At 57.6% G+C, this 24400-nt stretch overlaps 1 protein-coding gene across 4 annotated transcripts in view; it reads left to right on the top strand.

The window, feature by feature from the left end:
* The window catches only part of NEK6 (NIMA related kinase 6), a 76578-nt gene that overhangs the window by 43854 nt on the left and 8324 nt on the right, over positions 1-24400 (top strand). For all 4 annotated transcript variants that reach the window (XM_066367196.1, XM_066367194.1, XM_066367195.1 and 1 more), the window contains 6 exons: positions 951-1091; positions 2459-2521; positions 6987-7097; positions 11061-11169; positions 12141-12248; positions 22928-23022. In XM_066367196.1, coding sequence (XP_066223293.1) covers positions 951-1091; positions 2459-2521; positions 6987-7097; positions 11061-11169; positions 12141-12248; positions 22928-23022 — 627 coding nt within the window. The remainder of the gene's footprint in view (positions 1-950; positions 1092-2458; positions 2522-6986; positions 7098-11060; positions 11170-12140; positions 12249-22927; positions 23023-24400) is intronic.

Genomic DNA, 24400 nt, shown 5'->3' with positions numbered 1-24400 from the left:
ACTCCTCTGGGAGCTTCTCAGAGGCTGCGGAGCTGGGCTGCCCGGCCTCTAGGACCCCTCTCTGGGTGGCTGGAGAGTGCTGGGATTCGAGCCACTCATCCTGCGAAGAAGCAGCCCGTGTTCTCAGAGCAGGGACCCTGCCTGGGAGAGCACATCCTTCAAACATTTCAAGTCCTGGGGGTAAACTGAGGCCCAGCGAGGGGAGAGGCGTTGACCCATGTCACCCAGCAGTGCAGCTGGCTCTAGATCAGCAGCACATTCAAGTCCCAGCCTCCCGCTGACTAGCTGTGTGACCTCGCCTTGCTTCTTTATTAAAAGGGATTAGTAAGCCTTGCTCATCTCGGCAGCCAGTACAGTAACTGACACAGAGTAGGTCCTATTGCATGGCCGTGTGTTATTATTTCCGTGAGTATGTGTGATTCCTCCAGGTGCCAAGAAAGTGGCCTCTTCTGAGCGTGTGTGAGTTCTGCTACACTCCTAATAGTGACAGCGGATGGGTCACATGGTCCCACTGTGCACATTCCACTGTGTCATTCAATAAACATGCCCGAGCACTTGCTCTGAGCCTGTCACAGCCTTAGCTCCGGGGACGGGGACGGGGACATGGAGGGATCTAGGACAGGAGCTCACCTTGGGAGAGGCCCATGGTGGGGAGGGAGGGGGGAGGCAGACAGAACCTAGCAAACAAGCCCGTGGTCAGAGAATGAGGGGTGGTGATAGGTGCTGTGGGAGAGACCAGCAGCCTTAGTTTCTCATCTGCACAGCGGGGTCCCTGTGGGGGTCACACGGGGTGGGTGTGGAGAGCACGGCAGGTTGGGGGAGGCAGTGGAGGCTCCGACAGTGGGGCTGGTGATCACAGTCCCTCCTCCACCTTGGAGGGGCACGGGGAAGGGCAGCAGCCTCCACTTCGGCCTGGCTGGACACTGATGCCCTCTGTCTGTCCCCTGCAGAGGCACCCGAGTGCCCTGTCTTTTCGCTGCTCACTGGCAGACTTCCAGATCGAGAAGAAGATTGGCCGAGGGCAGTTCAGCGAGGTGTACAAGGCCACCTGCCTGCTGGACAGGAAGACGGTGGCTCTGAAGAAGGTGCAGGTGAGCCAGCGACCCCGTGGGGTCAAAGCCGCTTTGCAGGAGCTGACTTTGTCTAAACATGGTGGCCCTGGGCCAGGCCTCCTTCCCCGCCCCTCCTGTCCTTTCCCTTTCCTGCCTTTACTCTGTAGTGAGGCGTGTTAGTACCAACTCACTGGGCTGTGGAGAGAACCAGGCGGACTCCTGAAAGCTGAAAGCGCAATGGGAGCCGTGAAGGGGGGAAAACGAGCACGCCCCGAACACCTGCTATATGCTGGCTCCTGCTTGGAGCGCAGGGAACCTTGACAGTCACCCCGGGGGGGGGGCATTAGCCTCCCATTTTTCAGAAGAGGAAAACAGTGCAGAGCTGGCAATAACTCACCATGCCCACGGAAGGAGCCGAGTCCTGCTGACCGTGTTGCCTGCACTCACCAGTCAGTTCTGGGCTTAAGTGTCCTTCCTGACCTGTGTGTCCCTCCTAAGTGGCAGAAGGGGGTCGAGCAGCCAGCTTTAGCAGCGAGTCCTGGGCAGGAAGCATTTCCGGGAGAGCCACTGGGCCCCTGTGCACACTCTTTGCTGCAGGAAACGGTTTTCAGTCCTCCAGCAGCGCTTCCCAAACCCTGCAGCCATGTGAGCAGCCCGGGCAGGAGAGGCCCAGAGAGAGAGGGCGACTCAGACACAGGCACGGGATGGGGAGTCAGGCGACACCCTCCAGCTTGAGCATCTCGGCTTCACCGTTTCCCTGTTGGTCTGTGATGCCACGTGGCTTCCGGTCAAGGTCCCACGTGGCTTCCGGTCAAGGTCGCAGAGGAGAGATGGGCTCCTCTGTTCAGAAAATGCCTGCTTTCTGCCCTTTGTCTTCCGAGGAGGGGCTCGCCTGGGCTCTCTTTGTCGTGGTTTGGTTTGGTGATGAGGCTGCTGGCCCGTCCATCATGTTTGTTCCTATAAGTCAGCAGGTGCTGGGAGGACCCCCCCACCCCCCAATGAGCTCTGGAGGGCGGGGTCGGCAGAGGTTGAGGTGCCGGGGACTGTATACCATCTTCTCACTCTGTCCGGCTCGGACTATGAGCCTCATTTACAGAAGTGAAGACTGAGGCTCTCAGTGTTTCCTGGCCTGCCACTCATCAGTGTGTGACCTCAGCAAGTCACTGGACTCCTCTGGGCCTCAGTCTCCTCCTCTGTAAGCCAGTGACAGTGATTCCTGCCCTGTGGGAATCGCTGTGAGAATTCAGCTTACAGTGGTCAGTGTGGCGCCTGGCACATGATAGTGGTGGGGGGCACTAAGCAGAACTCGTGCCTCTGGGGTAGGGTCCCTCGGCCAGGAGGCAGGTGCGCCAGGACGCTGGTGCTGGGTTTTAATTGTCCTCGTTCTCTTTTCCTTTGCACCCAAGATATTTGAGATGATGGATGCCAAGGCCAGGCAGGACTGCGTCAAGGAGATCGGGCTCCTGAAGGTGAGTGCCCTGAGCACGACGCTCCCCTCTGTGGACAGAAGTCCTCGGTTCCGCTGGGCCTGGGCTGGCGGGACAGGTGTAGGGAAGACAGGCGGGCCAGGGCCTGGCCACAGCGAGGAGTGCAGGGTAGGGACGATGGCGGCTGTGGTCCCCCTCCCCTCCCCTTTCCCACTGGCATCCACACTGGCTTCCCTACAGTCAGGGACTAGAGGACATTCTGGACTGGACTTGGCCCGGGCCTGGGGCTGCTCTCTCCTGGGGATCCCTCCCTCCTCCCCAGGCCTGGGATTCTGCCGGGACCTTGAAAGTGACAGAGGAAGAGGGCAGGTTTGGGCTTTGGGGGCCCGGGAACCCGCGTTCAAATCGTAACGTCTTCCTTCATGAGCTATGTGACCTTAAGCAAGCGATTTAACCTCCTTGAGCCTCTGCTCGATGGGGAGAACACCTGCCTCGATGGTGTAGGCCAAATGAAAGGATCAGATAAAACCACGTCTGAAGAGGGCCTGGCTCAGGAGAGGTGCAGGGGGCACTCACGCGGCGGCTTCCCCCACCCCGTGGAGCCAGACTGAGAGCTTGCTGGGAGCTTCTTGAAGCGGGGCTGCTAATGGCAGCGACACCCTCGAGGCCATAGCTTCGGAATTCCAGGTCAGAGGTTAATCTCCTGGGCCCTGCCCTGCGCTCTCAGGCCTGGGTCCCGTCCTGGGGGACTAGGCAGGCGGCAGATGTGACCGTTCCGGGTGATGGCCGACTCAGGGACCGTGGAGCCCAGGGGAAGCCCTGCAGGGGCCAGGGCCTGGTCCCAGCACCTGGAAGGCTGCGATGAGCCTGCTGTAGGGACCCTGACAATGCGGGTTGAGGGGCCAGATCATGGTGGCCTCACAGGCCACACTCAGGACTTCTATGTGGTAATGATGGGTCGTGGTGACGAGGCTGGTGCGGAGAGGCTTGGAGGGAGCTGTCCTTAACTCCCAGCTGTTACGGATCACAAATACCCTTCCAGTAACATTTTAAAATATTACGTAATGGTCACCTTTGGAACCCTGTTGTGATTTGGGGACTCGGCCTGATTACCCAGCCCAGGGGAATAGCTGTCCCCATCATCCATCCCGCTCCCCACTCTTGGCCAAGAACACACGTGCCGTCCACATCAAGTAAGGAATCATGCACATGTGTGAACTGAGCCAGCCCTTTGCAGGTCCCGGGTCCAGAAATATATGTGTGCAGCCCCTGCTGAGAAGCAGGCCCAGTGTACTGTGAGCGGAGCCACTGGGGGGAGGGGGGTGTCTCTGTCCCTTCCCCAGGCAGTGTCATCAGTGTCAGTGGCCCGGGCATCAGAGGCAGGCACATCCCTTGCTCACTAGCCATGTGGCCTTGGCAAGCTGTTGACTGCTCAGAGCCTCAGTTTCCACACCTGTATAAGGGGATGAGGACAACAGTGCCGTGTCAGAGGTGGGGGGTAACGAGGAGATGCCCGGGGGGCTCAGTGTAGCTCCTGCTGTGTGCTAGCTGCTCAGCCAGAGGCAGCCCCGTGGCGTGGCAGGGCACCACCGGCCCCCTCCAGAACACCAGTCCAGCTCTGCAGCCTGCCCGTGGGAAGTCGGCAGGATGTGCCAGGGCAGGAGGTGCTTCCTACAAAACAGGGAAACACGTTCTCAGAGGGGCCAGCGGGCAGCATCGTTCACATGGTGCACATGGTTCATGCCAGGACCCGAAACCCCAAACCTCCCAGTGCGGGGAGGCTGCCACGCGGGGGGCAGGAGGGTGGCTGTGCTGGGACCAGCCAGAGTCATGGACTCAGGGATGCAGCACAGTGTCTGAGCACCGCTGAGTACTAGACACGGGGTCGCAGCCCAGAGCAAGGACGGATCCGAAAGGCCACAGGTGCGGAGATTCCAAGAAGAGGGGACCTCAGTGGCCCTTTACTCTCAGCCGTGCCCTCTGTCCTTTTCTGTGGTCATTGTCCATCCCTCAGCAGCCCCCGGCACAGCCAGGCCGGCCTGGGGCTTCGGACCACCCCACCCCGTGACGCTTGAGGTCTGGCAGGAGAGAGGGACCAGGTCTGGGTGACGCAGCCTCGGGGGAGGGGTGGGTGTGAATTGTAAGGACATGGCGGGGGGGGGGGCAGCAGAGGCTGCAGGGGGAGCGCACTGGAGGTGGGTCCTGGGTGTGACTGTCCTGGACCCCAGGTGCAGGAAGCCAGAGCAGGGAGCCCTGAGCCTCCAGGGGGAGCACTGGAGGTGGGTCCTGGGTGTGACTGTCCTGGACCCCAGGTGCAGGAAGCCAGAGCAGGGAGCCCTGAGCCTCCAGCAGCCGCCTCCTCTCCCCTCCCCCACTCACAAACTGCGCGGCAGAACCCAAACACGAGCATATTTGGAACACTTTCTGTGTCCCTAGCCCAGGTGTGGCCCCTTTCAGACCCAGCTGGGCTCAACAAGAGGGCTCAGGCTGAGAAGTGGACTCCAGGTGGACAAGGGTCTATGCTCGCTGGCCCAGTCCCCTGCCACCCCTCCCCAGCCTCAGGGCATCGGCCCAGTTAGCTCTGGGGCCCCTTTGGGCCTGGTAAAGGCCTTTGTAGACACACTGGGTGTTTGAGGGAGCACTTACTTCCCCTCCTTCCCTACACAACCCCCTTCTACTGAAAAACTGATACCCAGACCTCAGACGACTTGGCTGGGTTTGGGGGAGCCCTCCCTGAGAGGGGCTGAGATTTCCCAGTGAAGTAATGATATGAGGGCCAATTGCTATTATCGTAATAATTGCAATAATCCTAGTACTTTATAACATGCTTTAGAGCAGTGTTTTTCAACCAGTGTGCCATGAGACATGGTCAGGTGTGAGTATAAATACATTAGGAACTATATTATTAACTATATGTATAATATTCAATATGTACTGTGTTAGAGTGTCATTTTGTGTCATTTTGGTAGGTGGTGTGCCCCAGGATTTTGTAAATGTAAAAAATGTGCCACGGCTCAAAAAAGGTTGAAAATCACTGCTTTAGAGATTTTTAAAGCATTTTCAACTTCCCGTTCACTTACTTTGATACTCTCTTCGTAAACGAAAGCCTCCCTGCAGTGTGCTGGGGGTCAAAGGCAGCTGGTGCGAGGGCCAGTGTGAGGGCCAGTGTGAGCCCCAGGGAGACCTCAGAACAATCTGGGGAAGGGGAGACCAAAGCACGAAAATAATTCAGGCAACAAAAGAACGCCTTTCCAGGGTGCTAAGAAAACTGGACATCCAAATGGACAGAAGTGAGTTTTGACCCCTGCTTCATGCCGTACACAGAAATGGATCACAGACCTAAACATTAAAGCCAAACTATAATAGTGTTTGCTGGACACCCCAATGGGCCAGCCCTGTGAGATGGGCCTGAGGGGGTGGGTAGGCCAGAGTGTATCAGTCTCTGGGGGGGCCTGGTGGGCATCGAGGGCAGGGCAGATATGTGGGAGGCGCTGAGGCCAGCAGCAGAGGCTGCCTTGGCCCCTGGAGGCCTGTGGAGGCTGCCCACCCAGCAAGGGCTGACTTAGGAAATGAATGGATGAGGATGGCCTGGCTGTGTGACATCTGCCCGAGTCCCCTCATTTTAGAATCCAAGGACAGGCACAGGCCAGCGTACAGCACAGATGCACACTGTCTCCCAGCAGCATCCAGGCCTTTTAGAAACCATGCTCTAAAAGGCGTCTGGTCGTTGGCTGGCAGGAGACCCGGTGGCCCGGACGACCACGCTGTGGCAGAAGATCGGAGTCCCCTCTGCTGTCCCAGATCCCGGGGTCACTTTGGTATCAGCAGTTTATTTCGGTTATAAACAGTTGCCAGGGTCTCCTCTGGGCCGGGCAGAGGCGACCTCCCGCCAGTGGGGGGTGCTGTCCTGACCAGGCTTCATACACGCCTCAGCAAACACGCACAGTGGTCAGGCCAGAGGCGTGGCCTCCACACGGAGCAGATGGCTCAGGGCACCTCCCACACCTGGAATAGCCCCCTGCCCCAAGATTTCGCTAGGGCTGGGTCAAAAGTTGACAAAAGAAGGAAGAGGGAAGGAGACATACTTCTGAGTTTCAGCTTTAGTCCTAGTAATAGCGGTGAGGCCTGCCCCCCCCCCCCCAGAGGCCATGAGTGGTGGTGAGGGGGAGGAGGAGGAAGAGAAGGGTCATTTCCACAATCTATTGAGTCTTAGCTCTGTGCAGTGACCGTGTTAGACATTTCAAAGATATTACTCCATCTAATCTTCATAGTAGTACGCCCATTTTACAGATGAGGAAACTGAGACTCAGAGATGCAAAATGGCTTTCCCAGTGTCACCCCGTTCTGCCTGACTCCCCAGCACAGGCCTTTCTGTAAGACACTCAACTCTGCAGCAAAGGCCAGGGCCCTGTTAGTGGGTGCCAGCTGGGTACCTGCCTGGGGCAGGTGCCAGGGTTGTACCATCTCTCACTGACTCACGCCTCCCTGTCTCTCTCTCCTTGTGCAGCAACTGAACCATCCAAACATCATCAAGTATTTGGACTCGTTTATTGAAGACAACGAGCTAAACATTGTACTGGAGCTGGCTGATGCGGGTGACCTCTCACAGATGATCAAGGTGAGGGTGCCCAGTGGACAGGCAGGTCTGGGAGCTGCCCAGGGTCAGGTAGCCCTTCCTCAGCCCTCTGGGGCACTCAGCCCCCCTTGCTGATGCCCAGAGGCCTCAACCGTGGCCCAGAGAGTGCCCTTTCAGGCCCTGTATCCATTTGCTGTGAAGGGGCCAGCCACAGACAGAAAGGACCCCTCTGACCACCCCCACTGTCCCAGCCTGCCTGCCAAGGCTTCTGCTCACAGAAGGAGCAGGCACAACCCTGCATTAGGTCAGACCCCATGAGCCCTCAGAATCTGGGAAGGTGTCTTGTGAGTCACCTCATTTTACAAAAGGGAAAACTGAGCCCAGAGAGGTTAAGAGACTTTCCTGAGGCTACCCAGCAATGTGGGGACAGATCCAGGACTGTGGCCCAGATCTCTGTTTTGAGGCCTGGGGCCCTCCAGTGGACATCTTCCCCAAGTGGATTTTGCTAGGCCCCTCAAGCCTCTGAGGGGCGTCTTCATTCCCAGGTAGCAGCCAAGCCAGGAGTCTCCGAGAGGCTGATTGACTTGCCAGGCAAGGTCCCCAGGCAGGCCCCGTGCTGGGCCTGTCTCTTCCTCTGCAGTCCACGGCAGCCTCCACACCACTCTGCTCCCTCACCCCACCTCCTGGGGCCCAGGTTCAGGCCTGCATGAGTCTGGAATCAGGGACCATTGAAGCCCCACTAATGAAGCACCTACTGTGGACCACAACTGTACTGACCACTGGCATCACTCACTGAATCCACAGTATTCTCAGCTAGCAAAGCTCAGAGAGGTTTAGTCATCTTCCTGAGGCAGCACAGCCTCTAAGTGGGAACCTCAGGCCCGAGCCCTCAAACCCTGTTCCCTGCTTCTCTCAAGGCTTGACCCGAGTCTGCAGGCCATTGTTGTGGGTCCCCATTGCCTCCTGCCCCCAGGCCTGGTCTGTCTGCTCCTGAGCAAGGCTGGGCCAGCTCAAGCCCCTGCCCGGCTCTCAACCACACTTGCAAACAGAGCCAGACATGGATCCTCTGTCTCTCCCACCAGGCACTGGGAATTGAGCAATTGCTCAGCGCTTGCTCTTCTGAAATCTGGCTCTTAGGAATACAAGCATCGCTGGGAAGCGGCATTACTTGAGCTGTTATCACCTGCTTTTATATTTTCGTTGACATATTAATGTGTTTGCAAGGATGTTAATCTCCACGCAGATCCCTGGTGGGAACAGATGTGCTATATCATGTCTTAGTTCTGCCTTCTCCCCCGAGCCATACTTGGTTTCTCCTACACATGTCGCTCCCACTGATCATGCATGCACCCAGCACCCGCTGTGTGCCAGGCCCATCCTGGGCCCGTGGGGTGCTGGCAGCATGGGTACTGCCCTCAGGAGCTCATCTTCTAATAGGGGCAGAGCTATGGACAGTCAGTCATGAGCAAGCGAGAAAAAGCCAAGTTTAGGGCCTGCAAGCCAGGAAAGGCTTCCTGGAGGAGGTGACACCTGAGCGGACCTGAGAGGAGACCTAAAGTCTAGTGGCAGAACAGTTTGTGCAGGAGCCCAGAGGGATCCACAAAGCACTTTGGGCCAGGAGAGCAGTGTGTGATGGGTGTGGAGGAGGGGACGAGGGGGAGGCATTGGGCCACCTAAGACCTCAGGTCCAGGCCAGGATGTGGGACCTCGCTTTGAGGTCATTGAGAAGCTTCCTGAGACTCGTGGTAGTAGTAAACATGGCCAGCTTTGTGTTCCAGAAGAAGGGATGTCCAGTGAAGGGGAGGGGAGGACAGGAGTAGGCGCAGAGGTAACAGAAGAGACCCTGGAATGTGCCCATGGTGAGGGCCCTGTACCGTCAGCCCCAGGAGACCCCAGATCCCGTGCAACTGCTCAATCCCTCGAGTGGGGCTGGAGTCTCGCAGCCAGGGGTAGGGGTGACAGGGCAGATCAGATTTCTCCCTTCTCCAGACCTCAGCTTCCACCCTTGTCCAGGGATGCGTGGGAGGGCACTGGGGGAACCAGAGGCTGCTGACCGGCAGACCCTGCATCCCGAGGGCCCCAGACTCAGTGGCCAAGCAGCATGTCCATGGCCACGGTGCTGGCATGGCAATATTTACAGTGGATGCTGAAGCTGGGAGCTGCCGCCACCCCGAAACCCACCAGAGACTCGGCGCCTTCCCGCTAAATGTCACGCAGCGCTTATAGGATGTGGCATTTAGAAAATCACCACTCACAGCCCTGCACGTCCCACTTAAATACTGTAATGAGGATCAACTAATATCACGGCGTAAATAATTCTCCAGGCCGGCCCAACTCACAAGCCCCGGTGGGCTGGAGGGAGTGGGGGGTCATATGCTGGGGGAGTCTGGGCTGGGAGCCTGGGGCAGCTCACCCGGCGGGAGGCCCCTCTCCTGGCAAGGCACAGAGCTTTGGGAGAGCCTCCCTGCTGTGACTGTCCCGCTGTGGGCGGTGCCCAGACCCAGCCCAGCTCTGCTGGGTGACCTTGGGCAAGTTCCTGAACCCCTCTCAGCTCAGTCCCTCGGCTGGTGCTCACTGATGCCGTTAGAGGCAGGTTAAGAGCTTGGACTTTCTAGGCAGAAGGCCTGGCGCTGGGCTGTGACTCTGCCCCTCACTGTCTATGATACAGCGTTCAGTTTCCTCTTCAGTGAGAGGGGTGCAGTCACCCCTGCGTAATGTTGGAATCCATGGGAGTCCGAAAGACCAGAGTAACAGGCTTTATTGAAAGGAAGAAAGGAACCCTGCCGGGCACTTCTCCTGGGGGAGAGGAGCACCGGTTACAGACTAGGGGCGAGTTATGTAGTGTTTGGGAGAGCCTGAGGGGATACTGAGGCAAAAGTCCTGGTATGTCCGGAATGCTCCTCCTTGGGGGGCTTCGAGCATGTGGGTGTTGAATCAAAAGTCCTGGTGTGTCCGGAGCCCCTCCTTGGGGAAGCTTCTCAGCTTTTTGGAATTCCTCTGTCTCAGGGTCAATAGTCCAGTAAGGGTGAGGTCTGACAGATAAGCGGAACATCAAGAGGGCAGTTTGGAATTCACGTATCTATCACATAGGGCGCAGCACGGGCTCAGGTCCGGTCTCCTACCCCACGTCCCCTTGCCCAGGCCCGACTGCATCCCGAGTCAGCCCCTGTCTTCCCTCTGCCAGCGAGGCTGCCCTGACGCAGGGAGACGCAGGGACCCGCCTGTCACTGCTTTGGGGAAAGATGGCTGCTCTCGAGCAAAACGCCCCTGGACAAAAACCCAGGACTGGGGTTATTGGTGTGTGTGTCACTGCTGCGCCCCGCCCGCCTGGCTCCAGGAGGCCCCCCGGGCCGGGGTGGGGTGGGGTGGGCTGGGACGTCGATCTGAACTGTGGACAGGATGTGCTCCTAGTTTCCTGGACCTTTGGTTCCTGACTGCTCACTCAGTGCCGCCTGGGTGGTTTGGGGCGTTTTATTGTGTTTTCAGGAGTATTAAGTATGTTTTCTCAGGCAGTGAAGTAGGTGCATGCCTGTTGAAACTGGGGGGTCCATCTGAGAATATCAGGCCTATTTCCTGGGGATTCTGGCCGCATTTGTGAACGATCACGTGCGCTGAGATCTGCCAGCCCTGAGGAGGTGGGGGCAGCTGTGATTTAGCCACCAAGCATGTCTTGATGTCCCCACGCTGAGCCAGGCTGTGGCAAGGGACAGAGAGAAGCCACGCCAGGCTGTTCCTACGAGGCGCTCCCTGTCCAGCAGGGGAGGAGACAGACGTGTGTCCAGGCCCCATTCAGCAAAGCCATCTGGCCATCCACTCTGGGCTAGGCCTATCCTGCCCTCAGGGAACTTGCCACTGGGTCGGGGTGTGGACAGGGACCCCAGAACACGATCGGGTCTGACATAGAGGTGTGGACACAGGGCCGTGCACCCTGGGCCGGGCGCTACCTACCCGGCCTCTCGGCCCCTCACCTAGGCCTGTCCACCTATGTGACCCCCCTCCCCCCAGTACTTCAAGAAGCAGAAGCGGCTCATCCCCGAGAGGACGGTGTGGAAGTACTTCGTGCAGCTGTGCAGCGCCGTGGAGCACATGCATTCCCGCCGGGTGATGCACCGAGGTGCGTACTGCCTGCCTGCCTGCCCGGGCCTTGGGCGTCCCTGAGGAAGTCCGACCACTCCGTGTTCCCCGGCCTAGCTGGTGTCGAGCATCTTGTCTGTCCTTCATGGGGTCAGCGGATGGGCATGTGCATGGCCCTGGGCCCCACAGCACACACATCTCGTGCCTCGTGTCAAGGGCCCTCCCTATGGTGGGTGTACCCAAAGCAGGATATGACATCACCCCAGGGAACAGGGGCCACGCTCGGTACGTCACTGCCAGCCCCCAGCACCATCCTGAGGCCAGCACAGCGGGTTGCAGCGAGGATGAGGACAGGCTGGCCAGGGAGACAACCCAGTTGTGGCCAGCTCTTCCAGGACAGGAGAAGTGTCCTGGAAAAGGGAACTTTTAATATGGGCTTTGAAGTCTTAGTAGGAGTTCGCCAGGCAAAGGAAATGAGACACCTACAAAGGAATGTTTTCCAAAAGTTGCTGTCATCCTGAGTGGTGGGGAGGAAGCCTGCCGGGTGCTCTGCGGCGGGCCCCCCGCTGCTGCCTGCAGCCCTTCACTCCTCCCCCGCTCCTGCAGTGCCCCCTGCGCGCCAGGCGTGGCCCTTGCCCCTGGGGAGCAGCGCGCACTACCTCCTGTGACGCTTCCTTGACTTGTTCCATGAGTCTCAGAGCTGCTGCTTTGTGCTCGATTCTGTACCCGGCACAAGGAGATAGCTTTTGAAAAGGAACCAACAGCACAAACACGCCCTCCTAGACCTCACAGCCCTGTGAAGTAGGTCAAGTTAGACCCGTATATAGGTGAGGAAACCGAGGCTGTGTTTCCCAAGGGCCCACAGTGGGGCAGAGACGGGGCCTTGCTCTGAGGGAGCAGGGCTGAAGGCTGGGTCCCCTGCCACCTGAGGGGCCCTGCCCCACTCGCCAACCCAGGCGGCTTCCTCTGTCCCTCTGATCCCACACTGACCCCTTTCTCCTTCCGCTGCAGACATCAAGCCTGCCAACGTGTTCATCACAGCCACGGGCGTCGTGAAGCTCGGTGACCTTGGCCTGGGCCGCTTCTTCAGTTCCGAGACCACCGCGGCCCACTCCCTAGGTAAGGGGGCCTGTCCACGCCCCATCAGCCCCCAGTCCCGGGGACCACGGGGGAGACGTGAACAATCTCCCCACAGGGTCTTTGGTTAGTGAGCGCAGGAAAGCGCCTCTTGAGCCCTAAACTAGACTCGCCTTTTCAGAACAGTGACCCAGATGGAGTAAACCATGACGCGAGGGGTCCTTGGAGCGTCCTTGTGCCACCTTGCTCCTTCCAGGAAGGGGTGACCGAGCCCAGTGTGGGGGGTGTCTGTGTCGTGGCCCGTGGTGGTCGTTTGTCTTTCTCATTGGTGCGTAGTGCTCCTTTGGGGTGCGCACACTCGGTCCATTCCTCTTGCGGGGGAGGAGGCATTTGAGCTGTGTCCAGGCTTTGTCTTTTAAGCAGGCAGTTTTGAGCTGTGGGGGTGGCGTGCTCCCAGGAGGAGGTGGCCTTGTGGCTGGAGTGTGAGGAGAGGAAAGGAGCTGGTGGGGCAAGAAGCCGGTGATCTGGAGAGCAGGGTCCCCAGGACCCCGGGTAGCAGCTGGGCCAAGTGCCACGCTCAGTGGGCGGGCACCACCCGGGAATGCGGGAGCGCCGAGGGCTGGGTGGGGGAGGAGACTGGATATGTGTGTGTTTCGGGTCCCGGGAAGCAGCATTCAGCATCAGCACCCACGTGCCGGCCACGTAACTGACAGCAAGACTTGGAACAATGGACAATGGAGAATTCTACATTGAACTAGAATAGAGAAGCCAGCAAAGCCTCCCGGGAGATACGGAAAGGGGGCCCCCTGTGCATAACAACAAGGCATATCAGCATCTAACTGGGGGCAGTATGGGAACGTTTCAGAGGCAGGCAGGGTCAGCCGCCTTCCCCGGAGCCAGTTCTCGGCTCTTTGGGGCGACGTTTGCAGGGAAGGGGCTCCCGGGCTCCCCTCCCTGTGTGCCTGTCAACACCTCAACACCTCCCTTGAAAATCCCTCCGTTGTCCAGTCTCCGCCGCACTCCACGGCCCCAGCCCGTGTCTCCTGTCCCCTGCCTGCGGCACGCCGTTCGCACACACAGCATCTGGTGACGGCGGAGGTGCTTTCTGGAAAACACACTTTCCTAGTGGAACTGTCCCATTCATGCAGGTCTCAATGGCTTCGGAGCTGTTGGGTACAGCACGCCATCAGGGGAAATGTGCCAATGCTCGAGATCAACAGCTCTGAGCTGCTTAGGAGTGTGAGTGTGTGAGTGCATGCGTGTGTGTATGTGCGTGCATGTGTGTATGTGAGTGTGCACGTGTGAGAGGTGTGTGCGTGCATGTAGGTGCAATTATGAGTGAGGATTATGAGTGTATATGTGTGCATGTGTGGAAATGTGTGTGTGTACTGTGTGTGTTTGTGTGTGCTTGGGGGGGCTGTTGTGAAATTCTGCTCCATCTGACCCTGGCATTGACCGGGTACCTTGCTGGTCTTCTGTGAGCTCAAATGGAGATGACCCACCATCCTACGAGTTGATGACACTTCATTCACACCCCAAACAGTCAACAAGGAATCTGATTCCCAGAGAGCTCGAGTCCGGGAGGGACGGGCCACACTGCGCGGGCAGCCCTCGCGTGTCACAGCCGCGCTGCTTCCATGCCGGGCTCGGGGTCTGGGGAAACAGCGCTGGGCCTTCCCCCGAGCTCGGCCACCGGCTCGCTCCTGGGGGGACACCTTGTCTTTCCCCATCCCGTCAGGCCCTTCTCTTTGTGACAACCAGTGTGGCTGTCAGTTTGGGACCGTTTACCTCTCTGGTTTAAGAGCTTCAAAAAGGCCAGAAACTCCAGAGAAACCGTCAAAGGGAAGAGTTAAAGCCACTGCCTCCTGTCCCCTGTCAGTCAGGTCCCAGCCCTTCCCCGTCCCACTGGGGAGAAGACTGTGGTACTCGTCAGAGCCTGTTAAGATCACATCATTAGGAACGGGCAGAAATATGGGCTCTGCCGACAGCGTGAGCTTATCGACTTGACTGCTGCACTTATTATATTAATGAGAAGGAATTGGAACCTGGGGAAAGGCCGCTCCTGTGAGCTGGGCTCTTCCCAAGGCTGATGGGGCGTGGTGGGTGGAAGGAGCCCTCCTGGGGTCACAGTGACAATCTCAGAACAGAGGGTGACAGTGCAGAGTCAAAGCCGGGGACCTGAAGTCTTCAAGAGGCGGGAGAAAGACCCTCTCTGTTCCAGAGCGAGATTCTGCAAGCAGCCAAGTCTTGCATGCGCGTTAGTTGGGGAGAGATTTTTGAAGTCACTGCGGTTGGATCGTGACTCAAGGAGGATGCAGGGGGTGGGGGGCCCTTCTCGCCGGGCATGGGTATGAATTATGCATCTGTGCGCACCTACTATGTGGGGCTGCTGTGATGGCAGCCACGTTGCCCCGGCAACCGCCTCCTCTCCAGCGCTGCTGACCCACTGCTACGGCTTATGCACATCCCATCTCCCCCTGCCGTGCCCTCCCCAGCCCCCTCCCTGCCTCTGTATTTGCTAACACGAGGCTGGCATGAAAGGGCATTAGTCATGCCATGGCCGGGCTGACAGGTGCGGTACCCAGCGGTGGCAGAGCGGCTGCCTCGGTGTCAGGCATAGGAGCCGTAATTAGAGCGAGGAACAGAATGAGCGTCAGACGAATTACCAGGCAGCAGATCATATTTGTCAGGAAGGATTGCATACATAAAAATTAAGTGACAGTACACGCCGGCGTAATGAAAGAAAAATGAAAGATTTGCCTATACACAGCTCACAAGCTACAAGCATGTGTCTCGCTCCAAGCAACGGCAGCAGCTGCAAGACAAATCGCGGGGCTGGGAGAGCAGGCCCGGCTCCTCAGCAGCCGTGACAGGGCGGCCTCGGGCTGGGGTCAGGGCGGGAGCGAGGCCGGCTCACACCCAGGGCCGTGCAGGGTCTCACACCGCCTCCCCGTCCAGTTGGGAGGGACCCCTGTCAGGTTTCGGGGTCAGGGCTGGCCTTCCCAGGTCAGCAACCCCTGGCCGGGCTCCGGGGTGTACATCCCTTCTGTCTCCCTTCCCTGGAGTGGGTACAGAGGGCGTGAGGTTAGGCAGCCTTTCCTGCTTTCGGGGGCCCCCAGACTGGTGAGGGGACAGACACGGTCAGTCCCAGAGGGGCGTGGTGTGGGGGCAGGTGGCACCGTCTCCTGAGGGCCCACCGTGTGCAGGCACTGTGCTCAGCTCTGGGCCGAAACCAGGGCCGTGGGACTGTCTCGGCCCCTCCCAAGGGGCCCTGTACTTCAGTTTTCTGTTGTCACTGAACTCACCAAAGAGTTAACAAAGAAGGTGAGGCTTACACGAGGTTTGAAAAAGGAAGGGAGATGAGGGGATGAGCTCAGAGAAGGTGTAGTGATTAGTGAAACTATATATACATAACACATAGATACAGATAACAGGACAGCAAATCCCACAGGGAAGGGGGGAGGGAATTAGGGGGAGGGGAACAAAGGAGGTATAAATAGAGACACGGGGGTGGGGGTGAGGGTGTTATATTCAGTGGGGCACTTGAATCCATGTAAACACAAATTAAAATTAATAAAAGTTTAAGAAAATAAAATAATTTAAAAATATCATCTTACCCAGGCTTATTATCTCCATTTGACAGATGAGGAAACTGAGGCTCAGAGAAGGGAAGGAGGTTCTGGAGCCCTAGGCATGCTGGTTCCTCTCCAGACACAAGCCCACATGCTGGGAAGTGGGCTTGGGTCCTGACAAGCTCTCCGGGTGCAGGGACACCCAGGGCAGTAATAACTTGGGGGAAAAACCCATCCGACCTCACAGCCGTGGGCCGTGTGGGACCTGGGGCTTATCCTGAGCCACAGGGAAGTGGGATGGAGCCTCCTCCCCTTGTCAAGTGCCAGGACCCCCACGAGCGTGCCCATGCCTGGCATCAGTCAGGCCCCGTGGAACATTTGCCAGGCAGGTCGATGGTCCTCGTGGCCAAGCATCCCGGGAGACCCTGTCAGTGTGGTTACAGAGCAGACGTGTTTCTGAGCCTCCTCCCGTCCATCCCAGCAGCCCAGGACGCCTGGGAACAATGGCCTAGAAACCTGTTTCAGCGGGTAGATCCCAGGTTCTGAGTGCTGACACCTGGGTAGGAGGTCATGGGAGGCCACACCTATGCAGCCAGTGGTGCCTGCCTCGTCTGCAGCATCCCTGGCATTTTTAGGGACAAAACTGTTGGAACAAGACAATCCGATGCTAGAGAGCATCTCAAGGGGAGAGCAAGTGAAGACTTGATCGGGCCGAGGGTGCAGCCTATGCTTGTCTGTCTGCTCACTCACTCAAGGGTTTGGGCCAGGCCCCAGCCACTCGCTGGGAAGGCCCTTGTCCTCGGGAACTTACAGGCTGGGGCTGGAAATTAGTTTAGGTTTCATCAAGAACCAAGCACTGTTCCAATAGTTACATCCCAGGTATTGCCTCATCTGGTACTTCAGACACCTGGGCTGGGAGTCGCCACAGAGCAGGTTATCAGGAAGAAGCCCAGGTGCAGTGGGGGAGGGTGCGATGCCAGTGTGGTGGGCGAGGGTGAGGGTGAGACGTGGGCATAGCTCAGTTTCCATCCGGGACTCCCTGAGCCATCCTGGGTAAGACCCCGATCCCTGGACACAGAGTGCTGTGTGGAGTCCGAGAATGGAGCCTCCCAATCTTCACGTCTGTCGGAGACACTCAGTGTGGGAACTAGAACCAGGCAGATATTTGTACGAACGTAAACATTCTGAAATTAAGTCAATGCTAATAAAAGTGCAATGTTTTTTTCCATGTTGCTGCTTCTCCTGAAGGTTGTGGATAGCTCGGATGGGGTCGGCTGGTAATTAATTTAAGGAGGGCTTGATGATAAACAGTGACACAGGTGAGCCTGGTGTGTGTGTGCATGCGTGCGTGCGTGCGTGCGTGTGTGTGCGTGTGCGTGTGTGTTGTGGGGAACAGGGACAGTCTAGAAAGGCCATGAATGCCAGGCTGAGGACCTGGCCTTTCTCCTTTGGGGGCTGAGGAATCAGCCAGGCCTGGGGGGCATGGCCTCTGCTTTGGTGAGTAGGGTAGAGATGGGCAGGACAGGAGGGCCTGTCAGTTGTCCAGGCAAATGAGGGCAGCGGCAGGGGACAGAGGGGAGGGGAGACCCCAGGATGTGAGGCCCCCCGTTATTATTGGAGGTGGGTCACAGAGAGACCCAAATGCAGCTCGCACTGCCCAACACCAAGGAAGCTGGTCTCCGGGTTTCAGAGCCTTGTTGGTTCCTGTCCCGCTCTCCGTCCGGGGTTCGTGGGCAGCCAGGCCTTGCCCGAGCCTTTCATCCTGCAGAGGGTTGTTCTGTCCCCATTTCCCAGGAGGGAAACCGGGGCTCCGAAGTGTTGGGGGAAGGGCCCCAGGGACCATGAGTTCAGCCTCTCCATTTCGCCAATGGGGAAACGGAGGCTAAGAGGGAAAAGCCCTTCTCCGCTGTTGAGGGGTTGAAGCAGGTCAGGCCCACTGCGTGCGGCTCCCAGTCGGTCCTGACCCAACCCAGGCTGTCCAGCCCTCGGGAGGCCCCAGCCCCGCCTGGCCCCTGGATGCTGGGGTGACCCCGTTTCTCCAGCTGTTCCCACCACCGCCATGCGGGGAAGAAGTGCAGCCCACGGACACCAGCCTCTCCTTCATGTGAAATCTCTGCCTTTTTCATAGCTAATGAACATGTTTCAAACACCACCAGCATTTCAAACCACGCCAAGTTTGTTTTGACAGGAGAGGCGCATCTCGGGGAAGCGGGGCCCCTTTAATCAGCCTCCGCTTTGAGGTCCCCAGTTCTCCTCTGATATCTGCCGGGTTTGAAATCTGGGCGTTCTAGGGAAAGACGCAGGAAGGTCAGGGTTTCTTAGGCTCCTCTTTCATATGCAGAGCTTGGGCCCCCACTGTGAGCAGGGAGGGTGGCAGCTGGCTGGTCTGATGGGGATGTTGCTGGAAGGGGGTTTGAGGCGCAGGCTGTTCACTCCTGTCTGAGCATCTCTGTCAGACTGTGCCACTGCTCTGTTGCCCGGGTGCCCACAGAAGACCCCGGGGCAGGACAAGGGCCACCCACTGGTCTTCAGGGGACCTCCTCTTGCCAGCTCCTCCCAGTCTTCCCCAGAATCTCCGCTCCCCCCTACCCGGGGTTTGGGGACATATCCTCCAGGGCCCGCTGCAAGCTTGGAGCCTCTTTGAAGTCTCTCATCTTATCTTGAAAACTCATGCAAGTTGTGCATTATGCTTCACAACGTTTGAGGACTTGTCAGTATAAAAATTGGGTTTTACAGCCTTATTCCCAGGGAGCTCTGGCAGAACAGGAGGGGGTACTGTGTTCACCCCCTGCAGCTCTGTGCACCCCTAAAACAAGCTGAGGACCCTTCTGATAAGGCAACTTTAAGACTCACAGTCTCCCAGGTTTGGGGACTGGAGACGCTGCCCCAAGGCATGGGCCCCAGTGCCCGTCAGGGACAGCCCAAACTTCCCTCAGTTGGCACTTTATAAATTCATGTGTTCCACAGATGTCTCTGAGTGTCTGAAGGGCCGGCAGGTGGGCGAGGCTCTGCCCGGGCCCCCTCAGACTGGAACGCTCACGGACCTCCCGGGAGCTTATGCAAGACGTGGGCGTTCACATTCCAGCCCTGGAGATTCTGACCCCACGGTCAGGGGTAGGGCACGGAGCCAGAGACTTAGCAAGCTCCTCCAGGGGATTTGGCTGTGGCTACTGATCAATCCAGCCTTTCCTGGATCAACTGGCTCCTTTTGGACACTTCCTGGGACAGGCAGCTCATTACCTCCCAATGGGCCCACTCCTGGGAGGGTCCAGCACAACATCAGAGCTCAGTTAACGTTAGATACAGATGGATCAATGGGCAGACTAAGGATGGATGGGTGGGCGGGTGATGGATGGATGGATGGATGGACTATTGAATGGATGGATGGATGGCGTCTGCAGCACTGGCCTCTTAGAAGAAAGTCCAGATTGCGTATGGGTATTTGCCTTTTGTCCCTCACCCCAGCAGCGAGTAGGGTAAAAGGAGGAAGAGCAGTGAAGATGGGACGGGGTGGACAGTAGAGGGAAAGGGGTGAGGTGCTCCCTGCTCTCTCCGGGGGCCCCAAGGCGCTCACCACAGGCAGGGCTGAGGCAGGGCCCCGGAGCCCAGGCAGAGGGAGAGAGTGGTGACTGAACAGAGGGACAAGCCCAGTGTTCTCACTGAGTGGCTGGCTCTCACTGGCCAGGGCGGGAAGGGGTCTCGGAGCTCCCCAGGAGACGAAGGGAGGAGCCTGTCAAAGGCGCAGGGGTGGGGCTGGGGCGGGCCAGGCACACACAGCCCTCACTTGCGGACAGGCCTGACCACCGTGCGGGTCCTCTCTCCCTGAGGCCCCTCCTGCAGACAGGCAGGCAGATCTAAACAAGCAGAGGACAAGACGGAGGGCATGAGAGGGGTCAAGGCTGCCCTGCACTGCCAGCCAGGCGGGGGCTCGGCCATGGGTCCGAGGGGTGCTGCGCAGCCGGACAGTGGACGCTGCTGCCCATCACTGAGGACAGGGCGCCGAGCTCCCCCCCCCCACCGCCCCTGCTGTCTCTGTGCGCCATCAGCCCCACGGGGCCGTTCAGTGTGGGAGACGGTTCTCACCTCACAGGCACATCCAACCACAGCACCCCGAGCGCTGGAATCACTTACAGTTTGATCTGAGAACAGTTTGGATGTCGCCCTGTGATTTGGTTATGACAAGTCACCCATTTCACACTCGCCTGTTCATTGTCATTTTGCTCCCTCGTGACCAGAATGTACAAGAGGCTGCTACCGGAAGTCAGTTTGCTTATAGAATCCCACACGGAGTCGCAAGTTGACTGACAGCTCTTTCTGCTGAATAGCAATTAGCCCCCTGACTGCAGCCCTAAAATATGCATGGGATGACACAGCCCTCAAACCACGTGTTTCAGTGATGGCTGCTGTCCTTGTTCAGGGATTATTGCCATCAAAGGGTGCTCGGTGTTCTGATAAAGCAATAATCTGGCAGTCCCTCGTGGGCAGCCGTCAGTTACGGAAACGGTGCATTAGGCTGCAAGAAAAAAGTGTGAACACTGACATGTGCTATCTGATAACATGCAGTTGTGGTTCATTGACTCAGTGAGTCGATGGTTATCAGGCGCCCGCTGTGACCTGTGACCTGGTCCTGGGCAGGGCGCTGGAATGCTTTGGTAAACAAGGTGCTGCCCGGGAAACCTGAAACGGGTTTCCGACACTTCGCAGCCTCTACGGGTCTATGTGACAGACTTCCTCATACGTCACCAGTGAGATGAGACCAACGAGAAGATCAAGTTTCCAAGTGTAAAGAAAGGACTCCTTGATTTTGAGATTATGAGTTTTCTATTCTAGGGTTAAACTGTCTTTCTTGTTAAAATAACAGCAACACTAAAAGAGTAGTTAGGGTTTTGTGTTTCTTAAACACCTCAACTTGGCAAAATGTAGTTGCCCTGAAACAGGTCTGGCTCGTGAAACCCCCAAACCTAGACCCCTGCTTTGGGGTCACCAAGTCCAGCCGCGGAAAGGCCTGTCCTCACAGGGTCATGAGCCACATCTCAGGCTCAGCCTCTGCCTCGCTGGACTTCAGCTTCCTTCACAGACTCTGGCCAGAACAGCGGCCACTGTCACATGCACATGGTACCTCCCGGCTTGGGAAAATGTCCTCTGTATAGCAGCCTTTAAAATTCTGTCCTAAAGCCTCCAGAACAATCACCCTCCAAATGAACTGAGATCAGAGTCTCAGGTTACAGACCTCTAGTTACAGATCCAGATTCCTGGGCCCCTCCTCAGCTCTGCCTAATCAGCCCCTCTGCCGTAGCTTGCCTACCTCTGGCGGTGGGGAGCTCACCTCCTCTCAGGGTCCTCCCATCTTTGCAGTGCCAAATCTTCACAAGTGTGTCCCGTCTGCTTTATTCAGTTGAGGTGTGATATAGGTACAGTAAAGCTCCCTCGAGCCTATTTTTTTTACAGAGACAGAGAGATAGACAGGAATGGAGAGAGATGAGAAGCATCAATCATCAGTTTTTCGTTGCGACACCTTAGTTCAGCGGTTCTCAACCTGTGGGTCGCGACCCCGGCGAGGGTCAAACGACCAAAACACAGGGGTCGCCTAAAGCCATCGGAAAATACATATTTATTATACAATACATTTTTAAATAAAATATGTATTTCCGATGGCTTAAGGCAACCCCTGTGTTTTGGTCGTTCGACCCCCGCCGGGGTCGCGACCCACAGGTTGAGAACCGCTGCCTTAGTTGTTCATTGATTGCTTTCTCATATGTGCCTTGACCGTGGGCCTTCAGCAGACCAAGTAACCCCTTGCTTGAGCCAGCAACCTTGGGTCCAAGCTGGTGAGCTTTGTTCAAACCAGATGAGCCCACGCTCAAGCTGGTGACCTTGGGGTCTCGAAACTGGGTCCTTCGTGTCCCAGTCTGACGCTCTATCCACTGCGCCACTGCCTGGTCAGGCTTTCTTGTTCTTGATAAAAATGGAATCATAGTGTCTGCTCTTTTGTGCCAGGCTGCTTTCACTCGCCATTGTGGCTATGAGATTGATCCACGTGGTGGCATCTACCTGAGGTTCGTTCGTTCTTGTTCATGGCTGTTTAGTATTCCATCGTGGGAGTAAACCACATTATCGATCTATCCATTCTACTGTCAATTGGCATTTGTTTCCAGTTTCTGGCTATAACAAATAAAACCACGTTGCACATTTTCGACCGTATCTCGATGGACAGGGCACTCATTTCTCTGGGGCATACACCTAGGAGCAGAATTGCTGGGTTCTAGCGTCAGCCATGTTCAGTCACACAGTTTTCCATCATGGCTGTGCCATGTGTGAGAGTTCCGGCCTCGGTTCATCTCAGTCTTTCTCACTTCAGCCATTCAGGTGAAGGGTGGCAGTACTTCCCTGTGCTTTTAATTTGCATTGCCCTAATGAGCAATGAGAAAAATAACGCCATTCCCTCTGCTCATTGGCCATTAGGATATTCTCTTTGTTGGGTCCATATGCTGAGACTATTCTTCCAGGCTGTGCCGTTTAACTCTCTGAGTGGTCTTTTGGTGAACCAAAATTCCTAATTTTAATGAAACCCAGTTTATCGATCTTTTCTTTGCCATGTCGTGTCTTTTCTGTCCTGTTTAAGAAATCTCAGCCAACCCCCAATCTGGACGTGCCAAGGGGTGCCAGCTAAGGGTGGTGGCGAAGAGTTCAGTTTCTGGAGGCGGAAGCTCTGGGTTTGAACTCAGTGCTGCTGCTTTTCTGAATCTGTTTCCCCATCTGTAAAATGGGGAGGGCTCTTTGTAGGGCCGCGAGGAACACGAATAAGCTAACAAATGACATGCTTGGTCAGCGTTAACAGTAGTGGTTGCTACCCAGAGCGTGGCTGCTGCGTCCCACTTCCCTGGGAAGTCGGCAGAAACACCAATCCCCAGGTGCCCAGCCCCCACCCGCGTGGGTCCCTGTCCCCAGGGGCTTTCAGTGCCCTACCGGCATGGAAACCTTCAAGATGGCCCAGCCCTCTCATCTGAAGGAAGAGAGACGGGGAGGGAAAGGGGCTGCCGCGCCCCTGAGACTGAGTCCAGGCCTCCTCAGCCCGCACGCCTCCCCGCTCGTGCTCACGCGTCCTGCCCCTGCGCAGAGAATCAGCCCCACCCCCTTGCTGTGTTTCAGTGGGGACACCGTACTACATGTCACCCGAGCGGATCCATGAGAACGGCTACAACTTCAAGTCCGACATCTGGTCTCTGGGCTGTTTGCTGTATGAGGTGAGCCCTGTGGCCTCTGGTGGGGCCTGTGTGGCGGGCGCCCAGCCCGGCGGGGTGCCCGCCACCAGCTTGGGGTGGAAACCCGGGGTGGGCGACAGCTACCTGTGGCACGTGTGGCCATTCTGGATGGAGGCACAGTAGGCTCAGACGTGAGACAACATGAACAAACAGGTGTCCCACCCATTGTGACCAGCCACCCTGGGGCCCCAGATGACTGGGGGTTTGGGGAGCACAAGCCACTTTCAGTCATGAGGCTGTGACCGAGAGGGAGGGCGGCGGGAAGGAGGGCGCGCCGAGCCCTGGAGCCCTGTGTACCTCCACAGTGGTGGCCACACCCCCGCTCCCGGCCCTGGGCCGCTAGTGCTGCAGTTCTCTCCAGCCCCCCTCCAGGTCCAGCTGCTGCTTTGGGTGAAAATGGTGGCCACAGAGGCTACCAAGGCCAGTGACGAAGCCGAGCCCAGGTCACACACTAACCTGGCTGTCCCTAGGCTCAGTGCTCCAGCATCACAGCTCTGCCGGCCTCCCAGGCTCCAGCCTGGGTCAGGGCGGGGATCCCAACCCACCTCCGAGTGGACCTTGTCCGCCTGGGTGTTGGGTCTGCGGGGAGGGGCTGTGCCCTGTATCTCGGACCGAGCCAGTGCCCTCCGCATAGCAGGTGGCCGGGGGTGCTGATTTGAATGTGTGTGTGAGTGTGCGCATGCGTGTGAACCTCACATACCGTGGTAATCTGGGTGAGAGAGATGCAGGGCCCTGGTATACACCCAGACTCTGGTCAGAAGGACCTGAGTTGAAAGCTCAGCTCCCACGCACTCCACACCCGCTGGCCACGCGGGCCCAGTGCGTGGCCTCCACTGCCCGCCTCCAGCAGGGAAGCCCTGCAGCTGCCACGTCGCCCTGTGTGCAGTGCGGGCTGGCTTCCGTCCAGCGGAAGCCTCAGCTCTGTCCTGCCCTGTGGCTGTTGTCCCTCGTCCAGATGGTTGGGTCCTTATGTTTCCATTCTGCGTTTGGGATTTCCGTGAGCTGCGTCCTGTGAACTGGGAGCATCTCCAAACATAAACCAGCAGGCACACAGGCTGACCAGGGCGGCACAGGCGCGTCCGCAGCGCTAGTGGGAGGACGGCAGCTGGCCTCGTGCTCATACGAAGCCTCCCACACGAGAGCCTTGTCGCAGCTCCCAGAGGCAGATGCAGCCTGAGCCCGTGGCCTCACGGATTATGGGCCAGCAGCCCTCCAAGTCCCCGTCTTGGGCACTAAAACGCCTGCCTAACGAAGCAGGGTCAGTGCTGGTGGCTGCCCAGCGCACAGGCTCTGATGCGCCCACCAGGGGGTCTTACCTGTCGGCAGCATGTGGGCCACGTGGCTTGCAGCCCGGGAGGGA

The sequence above is a fragment of the Saccopteryx leptura genome, chromosome 2 (genome assembly GCF_036850995.1).
Source record: "Saccopteryx leptura isolate mSacLep1 chromosome 2, mSacLep1_pri_phased_curated, whole genome shotgun sequence".
Lineage (NCBI taxonomy): Eukaryota > Metazoa > Chordata > Mammalia > Chiroptera > Emballonuridae > Saccopteryx > Saccopteryx leptura.
This window is presented reverse-complemented; position numbering and strand designations above follow the sequence as displayed.